Raw genomic sequence first — 19,067 nt, 5'->3', positions numbered from 1 at the left:
GGCTACCAACCCAGCCTGCAGTCAGCGAAGGTGAGCTTGAAAAGCAGAAATGAGCCAGGCAGTGAAAACGGGACTGTTAAGTTTTTGACAGGTGTGTCTTCATTTTCAGAATGACTTCTTTTTTCTCTGATGCAAAATTCAGTAAAGTTCCATTTCTAGGCTAGTGGCCCAAAGTTTTCCAAGAACTTAATCGGAGTTCATCTCTGACTCCCAGACTCCCGGACATCTAATATTTAAGTAAGGTATTACAGTGCAGTAGGGCACAGAGTTTGACGTTGTTGTTGTTGTTTCATTTTAAGATGAGTAAGGTGTGCCCTACCTTGATTCTCATGGGAAACATGGCCGTTTTTCAAAACATCGGAAGGTTTTAGTAATGCTGCTGACAAGTGTTCATTCTTCCTTCATAGGATATTCTCCTGATGAAAGGTGAAGGGGAAGTCAAACTGAATATGGCCATTGGCAAAGGGGAACAGGCCTTGAGAAGTAGCAACAAGGAAGGTCAGAAGGTAATCGAGACTCAGCTACAGACGCTTAAAGATGTGTGGGCTGACATCATGAGCTCCTCCGTCCGTGCTCAGAGGTACAGAGCCTATTTTTAGTGTTTCTTTGCCTGACTCAAACCCAGTGGCTTAGTAAAATGATGGTGCACGCTGAGGGTATCCTGCAGGAGAGTTTCCAAGCATATTATTAGAGCTAGTTGTGTGCGTGTCTGTCTTTGCCTAGATGGTATTTTCTGTAACTGCAAAGGCCAGTTTTGTTTGTTTGTTTGCTTACTTTGTGTGTGTGTGTGTGTGTAATATTTGCATCTCCCATAATACCTCTCGTGGAATTGTACCTCCTTTCAATTCATCAAAGCAAGGATATGTGGTCTTTAACAACTTTAATAACTTTTTGCTTTTTAAGGGAAATTAAGTCATTGGCAACTATTAGGCTTACATATAAATCTTCTTCTCAACCGAAGTAATATCACTGACACTGGGGATATGGAGATATGGGGAGAGTATCTGACCACCCCGGCGATGGGGTATCCTGGCATTTAGCGTGAGGCCAACCTCCTGCATTGCGTGGACACCCTCACACAAACATCCTCCAGCTCGCCCAAACCCCCTGCACTAGACGCTGATGAGAAAGTAGAGAAGATACGGATTGTTACACCAGGTGTTGTTGTTCTTGTGTTATATTTGTGAGTGGAAGACTTTATCTTCCTCCCTCTTCTCCGAGTATCAACAAATAATCTGGCTGGCTCGTTGGACAAATGACTTTCGAAAGTCATACCAAAATACCAAAACCCATTCCAGGAGGCACATTCTAAAGGTTATATGTTTGATCACTGAAGAAGTGTGTGCTCAATATGATCTTAATAAACAGATGAATAAAAGATTAAAGTTCATCACAAAACAAAACAACACCGCAGTGACTCACTGCAGTGTAAACAGTGAACCATGGTTACAACTAAAATTTGGGGAATGGTGCTTTGTTTTGTCTCCTTTAAACATGGAGTGTAGGTGGTGACTCCCAAAGTCAGCAGGACTTCAGTCTTCATCACAACTCATAATGGGCAGCAAAGAAAAAAATCAGATCCCATGATTCTGTTATTCTGTAGAGCAGACCGCTGGAGCATGAACTAAACTTCCCAATGCTTGGCAACAGGCCAGCTTCATAAAAGTGAATAGGAATACGGGTGAATATTTTCCTGATGCTAGAATAAAATGTTAAACACAAGAAGCAGATTCAAATCCTTGATTTCCCCCTTTCAGCAAGAAATTACAGTTGGCAACTGCATTCTGAGCAGTCGCAGGGCTCAAATTATTGTGCTAAAATAATGAAACTGAACAAGGTAGGTTTTGCCCTCTAAGTGCTCGGAGGCTAGGGTAGGATACCTTCCACAAATAAAAATGAAAAACTGACTCAGATTGTGTTACTGAAATGCTATGAGACTGTGGAAGAAGGCAGGGCTTGGGGTAGCTTCTGGAGAAGTGAGATTGATTTGCACTTTCTAGAAAATCCTTTGAGGAAAGAATAGGGCTTTAGGGTATGGATGATGAGGTTTCTCTTGATGTAAAAGGAACAGTTTGAGCAAAAGGAACAATTTGGAAGTACATTCACCACAGATATAACTCCAGGATCATAGGATTATATGCAAGGGAGGGTGTGAGGGGTCACTGAAAGTGAGTTTTGAATAGTTTATAAAGCTGAATATTGGAGGTGTTTTAAAAATGCCAGTCTGGAGAGCTATTTACTTGACTCTTACTTACGTGACTTTAGTGACTAAATTTCTTATATTATTAATGCACTGAACCTTCATTCCTTCACACATTCAACACAGGAGCCCTAAACATTGTGTATTATATCCTTAAGTGAAAAATCAATCTAATTATATTATTTACCCAGAAAGAATACCTTACATTTTTCACTCCTGTCACTAAATAATCATCTGACTTTAATAAGATAAACTGAGTCCAAGAAAATAAAGAATTGATGTATATTAAATAAAATTTAACTGATGCCCCAGAGCTGATGTTTTCTCAATGTAACACATATATGTGTCTGTTCATTTAGACAATTAGCATTTGCAAGACAGTCCCCAGATGCATATGTGACTACAGCATCTTCAAGTTTGACATAGATTTATTTTCATTTGAAGAGACTGTGTTGTGGGTCAGAGGAGTCATGTTTTGCCCTGCACTTAAAAGCAGTGTTTTCATCACTTCAATAGCATTCAGCAAAACGGCTTACATGGCTGCAATGCCCTCATGATTGGTTTTTAGTAGAGATGTTAAGATAACTTATTTTTATAACATGTGACATTAATTCTAGCACTTTAGAGTCTGTGATTAGCCAATGGAATGACTATCTAGAGAGGAAAAACCAGTTGGAGCAGTGGATGGAATCAGTGGATCAAAAGGTAGAACATCCCTTGCAACCGCAGCCGGGTCTGAAAGAGAAGTTTTCCCTTCTGGACCACTTTCAGTCCGTCGTATCTGAGGCGGAAGATCACGCCGCAGTCCTGCAGCGACTCACCGCCAAGGCCAGGGAGCTCTACCAGAAGACTGAGGATGAGTCTTTCAAGGAAGCGGCTCAAGAGGAACTGAAAACCCAGTTTAATGATATAATGACCGTTTCCAAGGTTAGTGCTTTATAGTGAAGAAAAAAAACTTCAAGGTTCAGGTAAAGAATACACTATGGGCTGAATTATAGGAGAACTGGCTGCTCTGGAACCATGTGTACCTTTAGTGAACAGGTATTACATAAAGGGTCATTTCTCACCAATGAATGCTCATGAATTTTTCTCTTTCTGCAATGTTGGGATTATTTTTTATTCTTTGGTTTTTCATCTTTTCTCCACTTAGAATGTTAATCAACCCACTTCTTTTCTTTGTAAGGTTGCCTGAGACTCAATCGTCAGGGTGTAGAGTTCTTTTTCTTTTGCTGCCACTTACGTTTGTTGTATTAAAGCAAGTCGAGTTGCCTCCCAGATTGCAGTCATGTACCAAGTATTTATTTCTCACTTTAGTAAAAACTGCATTTCCTGTTCTCTAAGAAACAGACTCCTTCGTGTAATATCAAGGTTTTCTCTCAGTTCCATCTCTGAATTATTACTTTCTTCCATGAGTTTTCTTTTGTGTATTTGTGAGAATGTTAAAGAAAGTAAGGGAGAAGTTTTTTTTCGCCCCCTTCTTGGTTTTCCTTTGGGGAACTATCTTTGTATTATTAATACTACAATTTTTAACATATGTGTTAGTTTATCTTAATTTTTACTTTGGTAGTGATTAAGAGCTATGACTTTTGAATCAAAAAGACCTACATCTGAAATCTGACTTTGACCCTCTTTTGGATATATGACTTTGGGCATGTTACTTAACCTCTGTAACCTCTGGGGGTCCCTTCCTATAATATAGTGTTAATAATAGTATCTACATCATATGGCTGTTGTGAGGATTAAATGAGCAAATGCATTTAAAGTGCTGAGCAGAATACTGTACACAAAGGCAACACAAATAATTGCCTGAATAACAAAAATAGTTATAATAATAATAATTAAGTGGATTATTAGTGAGGGATGTTAGTCAACATTCAGGAAGCATAGATTTTTATTCTAAGCTAAACTAAAAAAATACCTAAAGGAAAAGGGTTGCTTCTTCAATGTCTTTCAGTCTAATTAAAATTTGATCTTTTCATTTAAAGATATCAAACATAGAGAAAATTCAGGAATAAGAATGAAATCTTCTCAGATGATTAAGAGACCTGTTACCTTGTCTGATTTCAGATTCTCAATAATTACTATTGTTAAAGTACTCTTTTCTTTGGCTACTAGGAGAAAATGAGGAAAGTAGAAGAGATTGTGAAAGATCATCTCATGTATTTAGACGCAGTCCAGGAATTCACTGATTGGCTGCATTCAGCAAAGGAAGACCTTCATCGGTGGTCGGATATGTCTGGAGACTCATCAGCCACCCAGAAAAAATTATCTAAAATTAAGGTCAGAAAATGGACAGATTTTTATAACTTCATTCTTTCATCGGTTCTTGAGTATCACACACCTGTGATAAAGATTCTGTAGATAAGACTTCTTATTTAAAATGTTTTCTTCCTGTTTTCCATTTGTTGGTATTTATTACCTTGCCCTTAAGCAAGAGAAAAAAGGGGATTTAAAACACTTTACACTGGTGAGGAAAATAGAACATTGTCTGTAGATGCTTCTGTATGCAAATGTGCTGATTGCTATAGCATCAAAGCCTAAGAAACATGCCCCAGACTAGCGGGCTGACAAAACCAGATACTATTTTCTAGCACAGTGGAAGAAAAGCTTATGAAGTAAGTGGGTTAAACACATTTGAATAATAACTGGGAAATGCCATTCACTTGTTTTATTCTGCCTTCCTAGCCAATAGCACAACAATACAATGGAAGACAGTACTTTAAAGGGCATTAAAACTATCACCTAGTTACTGCTTATAAGGGCAACTTAAAAAACCGAAATTCATTTATCTGAGGGAGCTGGAACAAGTATATTTCTAGTTACTTGAATATTAAATGACAATAATTTCCCCTCTGTGGAAATAATAGATTTTAATCTGAAAACTAGGCAGTGATGAAATCCTCCGTTGTTTAGTTATAGGTGAGGAAATGCTGGAATACGTAGTATAATTATGATCAGGAATGTGATAACTGGAAATCAGAACATAAAAATAATAGTTGATGATAACAATAATAACTATATTTTGAGGATTTACTTTTAAATGTTCGGAGGGTATTATCTTATTTAAATCTTACAGTGACCACATAGGTTTTAAATGAGATAATCACATAAAGCCGCTTCTTAAATTCTTATTACCTGTAGGATCCCCTAGAATACGTGCATATATTCCTCACTAATAGTTTGACTTATCCATCCATTCATTCATCCATCCATCTATCCATTTATTCAACCAGGGTTGTGCAGTCCTCAAGGCACTTGCAGTGTAGGAGGGAATGATGATGCACAAACTGATGTTTATAAAATAAGACCTCAAGTGTAACGATAGCTCATAAGGCTTTTCAAGTTCAAGCTCTCGAATCAGACCCTGACGCTGCATCTTGTCTCTGCTGCTTTTCTAGCTGTGTCTTTGGGCAAGCCACTTGATGTCCTCAAGCCTCTTCCTTAGTTGGTAAAATAAGAATAACAGTAGTACCTGCTTCACAGAGTAGTTCTGAGGACTAAATTAGATCCTGCGCATAAAGCATTTAGCAACATAGAACACGATAAGAAAAGTGGATTTCGTAAATGAGTGATTTAATTGACTATGGAGTGACAATGTGAGAAAAGTCAAAGGTGAAGGTCAGGACTTTACCTAGAGTCAGCAGAGCTGTCTCCACCTGAGGAAAACAAGTTCATGCAGAGGAGACGGGTTACAGAGGAAGGATGAGGTGTTCAGTGTTAACAGGTGGATTTGAACTGCCAGCTGGTGATGTCCAGGAGGTAGTTGAACGCTCAAGTCTGAATTTTAGATTAGGAAGCTGGATTGAAGACACCAGTTGGAATGATCAGCACACAGTTCGTAGTTGAAGCCACCAGAGTGAACGAAACCAAGACCTACGTATAAAGCCAACAGAATGATGTGCACGGGACCAAAATCCAGGTGTTATCAATATTTAAGGGGCCTCAGAGGAGAATTTGAAAGGGAGAGGGAGAAAAGAGAGGAGAAATAATAATGAGAGGGGAAAGGACAGTGTGGTACCACCAGGGCCCCTGGTGGAGGAGGTGGTCACCATCACAGAGACATCAAGAAGGGGCCATTAAGAGGAGGACTAATGACAGGACTTCCCTGGTGGTCCAGTGGTTAAGACTCCATGCTTCCGCTGCAGGGGGCATGGGTTCAATCCCTGGTTGGGGAACTAAGATCCCACATGCCACGCTGCCAAAAAAATTAAAAAGTAAAACATGAATAAAATTAAATTAAAATAAAAGAGGAGGACTAACGAATGCCCCTGAACTGGGCAGTTAGGCTGCTTGGCGATCACCGAGAGCCATTTCCACAGTCAGGTCAGGAGAGAAACTGGATGACATGGATTGGGGAGTGAAGAGTAGGGTGGAAGACCAGATAGCAAGGATGAACTCATGCTCTGAGATGTCGATATAAGAAAAGCAAGGAGGGCTTCCCTGGTGGCGCAGTGGTTGAGAGTCCGCCTGCCGATGCAGGGGACACGGGTTCGTGCCCTGGTCCGGGAAGATCCCACATGCTGTGGAGCGGCTGGGCCCGTGAGCCATGGCCGCTGAGCCTGCACGTCCGGAGCCTGTGCTCCGCAGAGGGAGAGGCCACAACAGTGAGAGGCCCCTGTACTGCAAAAAAAAAAAAAAAACAAGGAAAAGAAAAGCAAGGAAATTCTTTTACAAAGGCTGCTTTCTGGGTTGCCAAATGCTCTTTTTCCGAAATGCTTTTATACAACACTTCAAAAAATATAGGAAATGTGGGACAAGGAGCTGGCAGGAAGAAATTGGGGTTTGGGAAGGAGAATGTACAGCCTGACAGAGGTTGTCTATCAAAGTCCAGGTCAGGCCTGAGCGTAGGCTGCTGTGTGTGTGAGGAGGGACCTTGGAGAAAGTCAGGTAGCACCTCCTCTGTGCTTCAGTGTCAACCCTCCTCACCCCCAGCAGTAACCAAGAACAGGCAACTTCAAAGCCAAACGTGTGTGTATGAGGGTGTGTTATGTGCATATAATATATTTTTACAGTTTAAATACAAGATGGGGAAATACATGAAAAAGTCATTTCAGAACACTTTTTTTTTTGCGGTACCCGGGCCTCTCACTGTTGTGGCCTCTCCCGTTGCGGAGCACAGGCTCCGGATGCGCAGGCTCAGCGGCCATGGCTCACGGGCCCAGCCGCTCCGCGGCATGTGGGATCTTCCCGGACCGGGGTACGAACCCGTGTCGCCTGCATCGGCAGGCGGACTCTCAACCACTGCGCCACCAGGGAAGCCCTCAGAACACTTTTAAACGATAATATCCTTCTTCAAAATCTGGATGAGTGGAATTAGTGGTTGCAAATATTGAAATATCCCAAGGTCATGCAAAGAACACGGGGATAATGCCTTAGAGAGTATTTTGGGAAACTGATTTTTGATAGTAGATACCCTCCGAACTCACAGAGGAAATTCGAAATCACTCACAGAGGAAAATTATAAGTATTTAAATCCAATAGTTATACCTAGCTCTTTTCAAAAAGTTATTTTCTTCCTCAAATCACTACTTACCACATGCATTGATAAACAAAAAAGATTTTTAGCATCCTACTGCCGAGAAGAGGGTGATGAATGTGTATATAAATGCTAAACGTGTGTAAGGATTTCATGAGTTTGTACTTTGGACTGCTATATAAATACTTTCAAATGAGCTATACTAAAATGTGGCTCTCGTATATACTTGTGAGAAGATATATTTATTTCAAGCTAATCTAATGAAATGTGAACTATATTATATAGATTAGCTAAGATATAGTTGTGTTTCACATAATTTGTTAAACAGGCTTCATACTTAATACCCCTCTTTTTCCTATACTTGTTAATTTGTAATTGATTTTCTTCTGGAAGTTTTTTTTCCGTAATAATCATCTTTTCCTTCTATTTAATCCAGGAACAAAGTCATAATTTTGTATTAATACTAACAAAATCCTGGCTTTAGCAATAAATATGTAAATATATAAACATCCACATAGATTCCGTAAAAGAGTCTATTCTCAGAAAGAAATGCCACTATTTAACCTAATCAACAATTCGTATTTTAATTTTATCTTGTTATCTTTTAGAGTATTTTGTGCTTTAAGCCTAAAAGTTACAGTTAAACTGTTAAATTTCTAGTGAGGTTTTTAAAAGTAAAAATAAGAGTAATAAATGAATGCTGTCTAAAGGTTACTTTGAACTTTTGAATAAGTATGTCTGTGAATTATTTATTTTAGTTACTATAACAGTGTTTACTTAACGTTCGGAAGTATTTCAAATCGAGTTGGGCTTATTCTTTTATTGTGATGGCTTAGCTTGATTCCTAGTGGAACGGAAGTGTGGTTTAAGCCACCGTCTCGGGGAAGAAGATGGAAATGGGGTAGAGACATGAGCAGAGCACAGTTCTTCTGCAGTCCTCGTTCGCTTGTCTTGATGTCAACTTAGGGAAAAATAGGATTCACACATTTACAGGAGCAATATTTAAATATTTACAGGCAAATATTTAAATCACTAACAAGATAGTTTCACATATTCAAACAATGCCTGATTTCAGGGTCCCTCTTTAGTCTGTTTCAGGATGTTGTGGCTTCCTCAACTCATTTGGCCACAAACCTTGGCACTCACAATGATAATTCTCTGCTATTATGACTTAGGAGAAGGGGGATGAATTGATTCCGGTTCCTTGCAGCACACTTGCTACAACTCCCTAGCAGGACAGGGTCCCCCTCTGTACACATTTGGAAACTTGCAGCCCAAGTGACTCAGAGCCTTCTCGGTTGCCATGGTGATATTCCATTACAGGAGCTGTTGGATTCCAGAGAGATTGGTGCAAGCCGCCTAAGCAGAGTGGAGTCGCTGGCCCCTGCAGTGAAACAGAACACAAGTGCCAGTGGCTGTGAGCTCTTGGACACGGAGATGCAGGCCCTGCGTGCCGACTGGAAGCAGTGGGAAGACAGCGTTTTCCAAACTCAGACTAGCTTGGAGAACCTGGTTAGCCAAATGGCCCTTTCGGAGCAGGAGTTCTCAGGCCAAGTGGCTAAGCTGGAGGAGGCCCTGGGACAGTTCGGTGCCCTCCTGACAAGCTGGGCTCAGCAGTTAGCCCTCCTGGAAGGCAGGAACACAGATCAGGAGCTAGTGGAATGCTGGCAGAAGGGCCGGGTAAGTTGGCTTCCTGTTTTCTGCTTGTGGCTCTGCTCAAATTTTTGTTTGCCGCTCCTTGTTGCTAAAAAATCCTTGCTAACTAAGAACATGCAGCGTTCACACTTGGAAAAATAAGTGTTTACCTAACTAAATTTGTAAAGCTGATCTGTTTCCTTTTCTCATAAATCAAACCGTTGTAAAAATACAGACATAAGGGAGAGGGAGTTTTTAGTTACCATAAGCAGCATTTACTGTAAGTGGAAATATTTTACTTTCATTCTTATGGTGTAAGAGTTTGTAATATTGTGTTCAGCCATTCAGTCTGAAAAAGTGGCCTGTGGGCACAGGCATAAATAGACCGAGAGTCATAGCTGTTTTCCTGCCAGGGAATTATCTCTAACAATTAAATGATTGAATTTATAGCTTTGGAAGAAACGTTTGGTAATCTCCTAAAGCACAGCTAATAGTTTTCCCCCTGGTTAGCTCTCCTGTGTGGATTTGACAGCTGTGCTTGAATTAACCCGTTAACAGAGCTCCTGGTCACACTCACCAGTTGCCTTGTGGACTTTTTTCTTTTTTAAACTAATAGCTGCTCTTTCAGAATGTGAGGAAGGGAAGCATAAAAGGAAGAGTGAAGAATGGGCAGAAGCTTGAAGTCTTCTTTCTTTTACTGTTAAATAGTATCACGGAAAGCCTTTCGATATCTGCAGTTTTATAGTGCTCTGAATCGTGGATGTCCTTAAAAGGAAGTTTAGTATAAACGTCTCTGTTTCTATTTATGTTATGATCTTTTCAAAATCGCTTCAGCCAGTATTGTAGTAAGTCATGTAGTATTTCCAACATTGTCTTGTTTTAAATCAAATATTTGAAATATAGCACACCACAAAATAAAACTTTTTAATCATCTCTTTATACTATTTTATTTATAATGTTTCTAGGGTTTTTGTTTGTTTCTTTGTTTGTTTTTTCCTGATGCCTTTCCTATCCTTTAGGCTTAAGCCCTAGGATAAAGCACAGAAAACACTTCTGTAAAACAGGGACAAGGAAGTTGGTAATTGTCCCATGTGATCAGTATTATTCACTCCGATATCACAAAAATCATTTATAATGTTTTTAGTTCTTTTTTGCTTCCCTTCCTTTCTCTTCCACTAGTATGAATGAAATTTTTAGAAAAGAAAGATTTGGTTGTGTTTAGATTACATTACTATTCTACCAAGTTTTCATTGATGCTATTAGTGAAAATAATAGGTGAATCCTATAAGAAATGCACAGGATAATGCAAAAGTGAATATGGACTTTTAATTGTACTAGTAATTCAAAGCTGACAGCCCTCTGCTTAAACCTACTTCCATATTTGGCTCCAAAGTTCATACTTTTGATGACAGTACTACATTGCCTCCCAATATTCAGATTTTCTTGTCTTTCTAATAATGCTATTTTGGAGATAACATCATGCTGTACATCTTAAACTTATACAGTGCTGTGTGTCAATTATATCTCAATAAAATGGGGAGAAAAAATAAATGAAAGATAAAAATGGAGATAATAGATGTTCTTACCACAAAAAAAGAAATGGTAATTATGTGATGAGATGGAAGTGTGAGCTAATGCTGTGGTGGCAACCATTCTGCAACATATACATGTATCACGTCAACACATTATACACCTTAAATGTATCTACAACGTTGTATGTCAATTATATTTCAATAAAGCTAGGAAAACATTTTAATTAAAAAAAAAGAGAGAGAATACTTCCATTACATATGAATACATAGGAAAAGTTTTACAAAATAATGGATTTGCCAGGGTTCTTCGGCATTGTTTTGCTGTAAGGCAGGGGTTGTCATTGTTGAAAATCATAATAATAGTCACAAACCTTCACAAGTGTTTACTTTCTCTTCTGCAATTAAGTGATGAGACTCAAGAAATCCTTGAAAAAACAAAAATGGACCATCATCTGTAAACTATATTAAATCATGTTGCAAAATATCTTGTTCACTCTGTTTGCAAAACTCATATTTTTTAATATCCACTAGGTTATTAGTGTTAGAAATTTAGCAATTTTAGTAACCTGTATAACCTTAAGGAAAAAAATGCATTCTAGGACTTAACTGAAACAGAAGTATATGAGCTGATATGTATAAAATGAAAGACTCTGCTACAAAGCTTTAATCTATGATGAAGTTTAGAAAAAATGTTTAGTCAAAAGCTTTGGTCAAAAGCTTTGCACTTTTCATATCATCTAATTTATAAATGACCACTTTGAATCTCCGGTTCTTTTTACTTTTTGGTATATGGTAAATTTCTTTAGTTGTTATAATGTCCTTCTTTAAATAAATGGTTCAATGTGGTGTAAATTAGTAGTTAGTATTTTAGTGTTTGGAGAGAAACTTTCTAGTTATTATTTGTGAATTTTATAGATAAAAATATTTTAGACTCCTCTCTGGCCCAGCCACTAAGCTAAGTAACGAATTTTAAAACCAAGAACAGCATCCTTCCTCTCAGAATCACAGTGTAGGTGGAAAGGCCAACAAACTCAAGACCACTGGGGACTGTGGATTGCGATGAGTGCCAACAAGTTGCTGTGCGTCCTCGAAATAAGCCCCTAAGAGGTGGGACAGAGGGCGGAGAATCCTTAGAGGAGCTGTGATTTGAGCTGAGCCTTGAGATGTGATTACATATTGACCAGATGGGTGAGGTGGGAGCACGGCATCAAGATCCACAGTTACTGAGGAATTGAGAAAACACAGAAGAGACAACTAGAGAACAGGATTCACATTCAGAGAACACTGTGCCATTCTAGAGAGTAAATGGGGTCTGTGAGAGCTGAGAAGCAGAAGAAAAGAGATAACTGAACTCATTAAAACAGTTAAGACACAGAATAGACCAGCCCTCGTTTCTCTTGTATGGAATGAGAAGGGAAACGGGCAAGGCCAAGGTGATGCTTAGTTTTCTGATTCAGATCAGTGGGAGAACAGTGATGCCATTTTCTAGGATGAGGGATCCCGCACAGACCTACTTTGTTGAGAGGCACGGTTTTCCTGCAGATCTAGGCCAGGCCTTGATAAATATCTCTGAGAATAATAATAGTAACAGCAACAGCTATCCGAGTAGTTACTCAACTTCTTGCCTCTCCTCCTTAATTTTTTTTGTTTTTACCTTGGCGCTACTATTATCCACATAGTCCCACTTAAATAACCTGCTGTCTTTACTAATTAGGCTCCTGGTGTGCCAGGAATTGTGCTAAGTATTTGACGCTGGTGATCTCATGTGCTTCTTGTGACAAGCTATAAGAAAAAGCTCTGGTTGCAGAGCACCCTGTGTAGCTCAGTAGACCGTGGCCTCGATTTCAAGGTGCACTTGTCAAATCCCAGCACTTTATTTTGGATTAAGTACTCACAATACTGTGATTATTCACGTCTCTCTCTCTCATTTGTTAAACTGTGAGCTCCACATGCCAGACGTTGAGCAAATACTTGATGACTGTATGAATGAAACTAGGAAATGAATAAATTACTAGTTAAATGAGACCTCTGGAATGTAAGAAATTCTTAATATGAAAGTTAACCATACAAACGACATAAAACCAGTTGCCTTATGTATTTTTTAATCCCAAATAAGTCTTGCTTTTTTTTGAAATGATTTCTCTTCACCTTCACCTCACACCAACAATATTCATACACATCTTCCAATGGCCTAGGCAGACTGGTATTTTTTTTTTTTTTAAACAATTTAGGCTGTTTTTGCTTTTCTTTTTCTTGTCCCACTTTAAGTTACTTGACCACTTGATCATTTGACTACCCAGTAACATTGGATGCTCAAGTGACCATCCATGCCTTGAACAGGATGCAGATTAACCGAGCGCTATTCTATGCCTTGGGGAGTCCTGAAAATAGGTCTCATTTCTTTACTGAATCTACTGTGTTGGGTTTTCCCTCACTAATAATTTATTATGTGATTTATGCATGTATAGTACGAGGATGTGGAAATTACCCAGATTAAATGCTTGTTCCTCTGTCTTGTTATTTCCTAATAGGAGATACTGGATACTCTACAAAAAGCAGAGCCTCAGACAGAGGATCTCAAGTCTCAGCTGAATGAACTTTGTCGTTTTTCCAGAGACCTGAGTACATACAGCAGAAAAGTTTCTGGCTTGATTAAAGAATATAATTGGTGAGCGTGAACCTTACTGATATTCAAAATATTTTCACACAAATAAGAAGCCAGAGGTTTGTTTATTTTAAGTTGTGAGTTCAGTAATAATATAAATTAATTAATCTTAAATACATTACCAAATGGTGTGAGGACATACTCAGGACTGTTGACTCTGTTGAACATTATTTTAATCTACTTTATCATTTCTTTCCCTCCCATTAAATGTTTCAAATCATGGTTTTAGTCTTTGTTTGCAAGCATCCAAGGGCTGTCAGAATAAAGAACAGATTTTACAGCAGAGGTTTCGAAGAGCCTTCAAGGATTTCCAGCAGTGGTTGGTTCATGCAAAGATCACTACAGCTAAATGTTTTGATATACCTCAAAATATTAGTGAAGTTTCAGCAAGTCTTCAGAAAATACAGGTGAGAGTGTGATCAATTAATTCTAATAATGGTGATCGGAATTCCCTGGGCGTCCAGTGGTTAGGACTCCGCGCTTCCACTGGAGGGGGCACGGGTTCAATCCCTGGCCGGGGAGCTAAGATCCCACAAGCCTTGCAGCCAAAAAAAAAAACTATCCAATAATGGTGCTTAAGTGGTTTAAAAAGGTGCCTCTAGGGCTTCCCTGGTGGCACAGTGGTTGAGAGTCCGCCTGCCGATGCAGGGGACACGGGTTCGTGCCCCGGTCCGGGAAGATCCCACATGCCGCGGAGCGGCTGGGCCCGTGAGCCATGGCTGCTGAGCCTGCGCGTCCGGAGCCTGTGCTCCACAACGGGAGAGGCCACGACAGTGAGAGGCCCGCGTACCGCAAAAAAATAAAAAATAAAAAAAAAATAAAAATGTGCCTCTAGATCTTTATAAGCATATTAAAGTTTGGCTTAAGAAACTCAGATTTCAGGTAAATCCCTGCTTGAAACAATTGATGTGTATGTGAAAAGAAACTAGTCCATTGATCTAAATGTACGCTATTTTTATATATTAGTAGGGATTTAGGAAATAATAAAAGCTCTCTGTGTGTGACAAGCATCGTGATTGAGCATTCTAGGCAGATTTTCTCAGTAATTTTCACAATAACCACATCAGTTACATAAGATTATTATTAGATATGATACATACATAATACAATAATACATAAATTATCATTGTACAAATAGGGTAAGAGAACCTTAGTCATTTAATATATACAATAAAAATTGTTTATTTCTTTTCTTTGGTTATGTTGAGAAATAAGTAGTAAATTCAATGGATAAAGCATTTTATTATGCCTAATCTCTTACCTTTTTCTTTATAGGAATTTTTGTCGGAAAGTGAAAATGGACAGCACAAGCTAAACATGATGCTTTCTAAAGGAGAACTTTTGAGTACTCTGTTGACCAAAGAGAAAGCTAGTGGCATCCAGGCTAAAATTGCAACTGCAAAGGAAGATTGGAAAAACTTTCATTCAAATCTCCACCAGAAAGTATCTGCCCTAGAGGTATACTGTAGCCAACCACGTGGACGTGTTCCGTGCTGTTTGTTGTAGTTGTTGCCATTGTAGTTACAATACAGCGTATTGTATTCCATACCTCCAAATACCCTTGTTAATGATTTTGGTCATCCCTCTCTGAATATTAATAGATAACTGAATGACTCTAAAAAACAGCTCAGTGTTGCAGTGTGAACCTCACTGAGGAATTTGATAGCTTCTTGCATGGTGGGGGCAGTTATCACAGGCTTGCCCATGCACCATCCCACCAGGAACAACTGATCTTACTTTTAGGCAATATCACTTATTTTTCATTTGAAATCCCTCAATTTAAGAAGTTGTCCTAAGAGAATTGAACAGAAATATCCACGTAAGGCAATGCTATGGCTGAGATGGTGTAACTAATGCACATATCAGGTAGTAGGTTTTTGGAGCTCAGTATGCAAAGAGACAATGGTTATTTTATTTTATGCAGAGACAACGTAAATTGAATTTATTATAATCATAACATAATTTCTGCCACAGTGCAATTATATTTTTCTTGTGATCATCTGTTTTGTGTGCCAACTCTTCTCTTAGAGTAAAATTGTGAGGCACGGAGAGTATTCTTTTCCCTTTTAAAACAACACTTCCTAGCAGAATAGAGCCTTAATTTAATTATGGCCATAATTAATGCAGGCCATAATTGGATGTGCAGGGCCAGGGTGTCATGAGTGTCAACTATGAATGGGGGACTTTGAGGGGTTTGACATTCACGTAAGATTTTGTGGGAAAAGCAACAAAGATAAGACCGGGGTTGACGATTAGGACCAGATAGTGGGATGTCTTGCATACTAAGCAATTTGACCTTGACTCTTGGCCAGAATTCCTTATCTGAACCCCAAAACAGGATTTATTTTCTCAGTTTTCACAAGGTTGGAACGTAACCCATACCATGCTAGGTACATAGAAGAGAGATTAATTCATTACATACGATGGATACTTTAGGATACTAGGGCTTAATGCTAGGGTTGAGAAAGGCTGAGTGAGGAACCTACTGATCTTTAAGCTGGAGATAAACATGTCAACTCTCTGGCTCCAGTGTAGACCAGAATGGCAAATAATAAGTAGCCAGAAAACCAGGGAAAGCTTTTCATAATGGTCCAGATGAGAGAGAAACAAGAGCCTGAATTCAAGAAATGATAAGGGATGGAGCTTGATCTCTAAAAGAAAACATAACAGGATTTGGTAAAGAATTCAATGAGGGGCCCAGGGAAGGAGAAGTTAAGTTTAAGTCTTTGGTTTCTAGTTCAGAAGATGGCATGAATGGTGATGCCATGAACTGAGACATGAATATGACAGAGAAAGTAGTTTGGGAAGGGATAGAAAAGTTAATTCAATGTAATATATGTTAAATTTTATGGGCCTGCAATATACTCAGCAGGTAATGGCCAGGAAAGTAGCAGTGAAGGTGAGTTCAGAGTTCAAGAGAGAGGGTAGAGCTGTCAGAACAGTGAGTGAATATTTACCAGTCACTGTTGAAGACACTTAACATACATTAATGTGTTTAATCCTCATAACCATTCTCTGAGGTAGAGACTCTTCTTATTTCTATTTTATGGTTGAGGAAATTAAGGCAAAAGGTGCTTAAATAATCTACCAAGTTCTCACAGCTAGTAAGTGTTGAAGCCAAGGTGTAGACCCAGGCACTCTGACCTGAAGTGTTGTATGAATACAGTTCTGTAAATGGAGGGCTTTAAGGCTTTGTAGGTGGTCACTGAAGCCATTGTGAAGGAATGATTATGCAGAGGGAACATTTGGTGGGAGGCCTATGCACCCCAAGGATAGGAAGCATATGAGGAACATTAGGAATTGTTTGACTTAGTATCAAGCTGTCTTTATTCCTGTGCCCCAGGCCCTTTGCTCAGGCCCTCTGACTTCACTCCTTGGATAAGGAACCCAAACTCTTTACATGAGATCTCTGAGCCCCTACTGCTCAGTCCCGTGTCTTTGTAACGCTAATTCCTGATCATGGTCCCCAGTTTTTCCTTTAGTGGCCCCATGAGACTCCAGTGGCAGGAAAATGGAAACACCTTGAATTTATAAATTTATTTAATTATTCAACAAATATTTGTTGAACGTCTTCCATTTGCCAAGGACTATTTCAAGCTCTGGAGATACAGCAAAGAATAAAACAGAATAGAACTCCCGCCCTCATGAAGCTTAAATTTTAGTAGAATACTCCAGGAGTTATCCTGGTATCTTACATTTGTGAAGCACTTTTAATTTTCCAAAGCATTCCCAGCTACCATCTCCCTAAGAGGGGACTGTGGCAGCATGACTGTCCCCACATTGTAGGCACCGGATCGGATACGTAAGGAACCTTGAGCCATTCTCCCAGGCTCCTGCAGTTCTTGCCACATAGATTTTTAAGCTAACCTTTGTGGATTTGCTCTTTGACAATTCTACGCAAAGCTCTGATTTAAATTTAAATTTAAAATCCTTTAGCGGGTTCACATGGTAACAAATTTCAAATTCACTTCAATCTAGCGTTTTTATAAATAATAGAGTGTAGATAGAAACACCTTGGCTAAGGTGAAATGGTACCATATAAAACTTTATCAAATACATATGACGGCTACAAATTATCAATGAAAGTGGTGACAGCATTCTTATGTAGTGGACACACAATACTATTTCTTGTTTCTTGTATCTTTATAAATCAGAATAAGCAAATTGTTTATTAAAAACATAATAAGCATATCAACCATATGCTATTTCTTGTTTCACCATTAATCAAAATCAACAAAATGTTTGTGAGGACTTATTTATATTCCTGCAAGGTGACCACCATGATGTGTCCCAGGAAGTGTCAGACACAGCCCTCCTCTCTTGGAGTTCGTAATCTACTTGCAGGCAGGCTCGCTGGCATGAGATGAAAACTCACAATCCAGCCCAGTCCATGATAAAGGATGCAGTGACTGGTGTAAACAACAAATGTGACAGAGGCTGAGAAGGGGGCGTGTATGAACTCTGAGGTGGGCTGGATAATGAGGGAAACATTCATTTATTAAAAAGTAGAACTTAAAAACCTCTAAAGGGTTGTTCACAAATTAGCCTGGTACCAAGGTGAAGGATAGAAAGTTCCAGACATTGGGGACAGGAAAAGAAGGGGAGATGGGTGGGGAGGTCAGGTTGGGGTGGGCTTTGAATGCCAAGTGAAGACTCTGGACTTGCTATTAACATTTGTTTTTTTTTTTTCGTCCCTAACACTATCCAAAACCTCATAGAATCTGAAGATCCAGATGAAGGACTTTGAAGTCAGTGCTGAGCCTGTACAGGACTGGCTGAGTAAAACCGAGAAGATGGTGCATGAAAGCAGCAATCGCCTGTACGATCTGCCGGCCAAGAGGCGGGAACAGCAGAAGCTGCAGGTGATCAGCCCCTCAGCCCCCCGCCCCCAGCTACCATGCATTCAGATCAGAGGCACGCGAGCGCCCTGGAGTTAGATTTTGCCGTCCTGAGCTAGAGTGCACCCGTCCCCAGTTTCAGATGTCCTGTCTTCCAGCTATCCTTGGAGGTGTGATTTGTCCCGTCCTGTAGTCCACGCTGTGCGTAGCTTGGAAATAATACCGCGCCTTCGGGGCACACCTATCGCTAGCCCGTGTTTGTTTCCTCGGTCTCGGGGCCGAAGCTTTGTCTGCGATGTGCTCTTCCCCAGCCTCTTAATAGCGACTTGCTTGTGCTTTTCAGTCTGTCCTTGAGGAAATAAACTGCTACGAGCCTCAGCTCCACAGGCTGAAAGAGAAAGCTCAGCAGCTGTGGGAGGGCCACGCGGCCAGCAGGAGCTTTACGCACCGAGCGTCACAGCTGTCTTCTCAGTATCTAGCTCTAAGCAATTTCACAAAGGTAACGCCTGCCGCGTGCTGTGTGTGAGCGTGGGGCGCCGGGGCAGGGCCGAGGCGTGTAAGTGCTCTCCCTAGCCTTGCAAGCCCAGCCAGACATTTGTGCTGCATCATCTCAACATGCTTGTCTGAAAAGAGCAAAGGAGGTTTCAAACATCGAAGAGACTTCCCATCTCTATGATTGCACAAAATATTCCCTTTAATCCTGAAGAGGTATGTTCCCCAG

General features: G+C 39.8%; 1 protein-coding gene across 1 annotated transcript in view; it reads left to right on the top strand.

The window, feature by feature from the left end:
- Positions 1-19,067, top strand: part of SYNE1 (spectrin repeat containing nuclear envelope protein 1) — a 457,576-nt gene that overhangs the window by 209,026 nt on the left and 229,483 nt on the right. Inside the window, exons 52-60 of the mRNA XM_060283256.2 lie at positions 408-580; positions 2,818-3,127; positions 4,316-4,480; positions 9,000-9,356; positions 13,375-13,511; positions 13,738-13,915; positions 14,784-14,966; positions 18,227-18,370; positions 18,690-18,845. Coding sequence (XP_060139239.1) covers positions 408-580; positions 2,818-3,127; positions 4,316-4,480; positions 9,000-9,356; positions 13,375-13,511; positions 13,738-13,915; positions 14,784-14,966; positions 18,227-18,370; positions 18,690-18,845 — 1,803 coding nt within the window. The remainder of the gene's footprint in view (positions 1-407; positions 581-2,817; positions 3,128-4,315; positions 4,481-8,999; positions 9,357-13,374; positions 13,512-13,737; positions 13,916-14,783; positions 14,967-18,226; positions 18,371-18,689; positions 18,846-19,067) is intronic.

This window comes from Globicephala melas, chromosome 14 (genome assembly GCF_963455315.2).
Source record: "Globicephala melas chromosome 14, mGloMel1.2, whole genome shotgun sequence".
Taxonomy (NCBI): Eukaryota; Metazoa; Chordata; class Mammalia; order Artiodactyla; family Delphinidae; genus Globicephala; species Globicephala melas.
The sequence above is the reverse complement of the archived record's forward strand: the minus strand, read 5'-3'. Positions and strand labels throughout refer to the sequence as shown.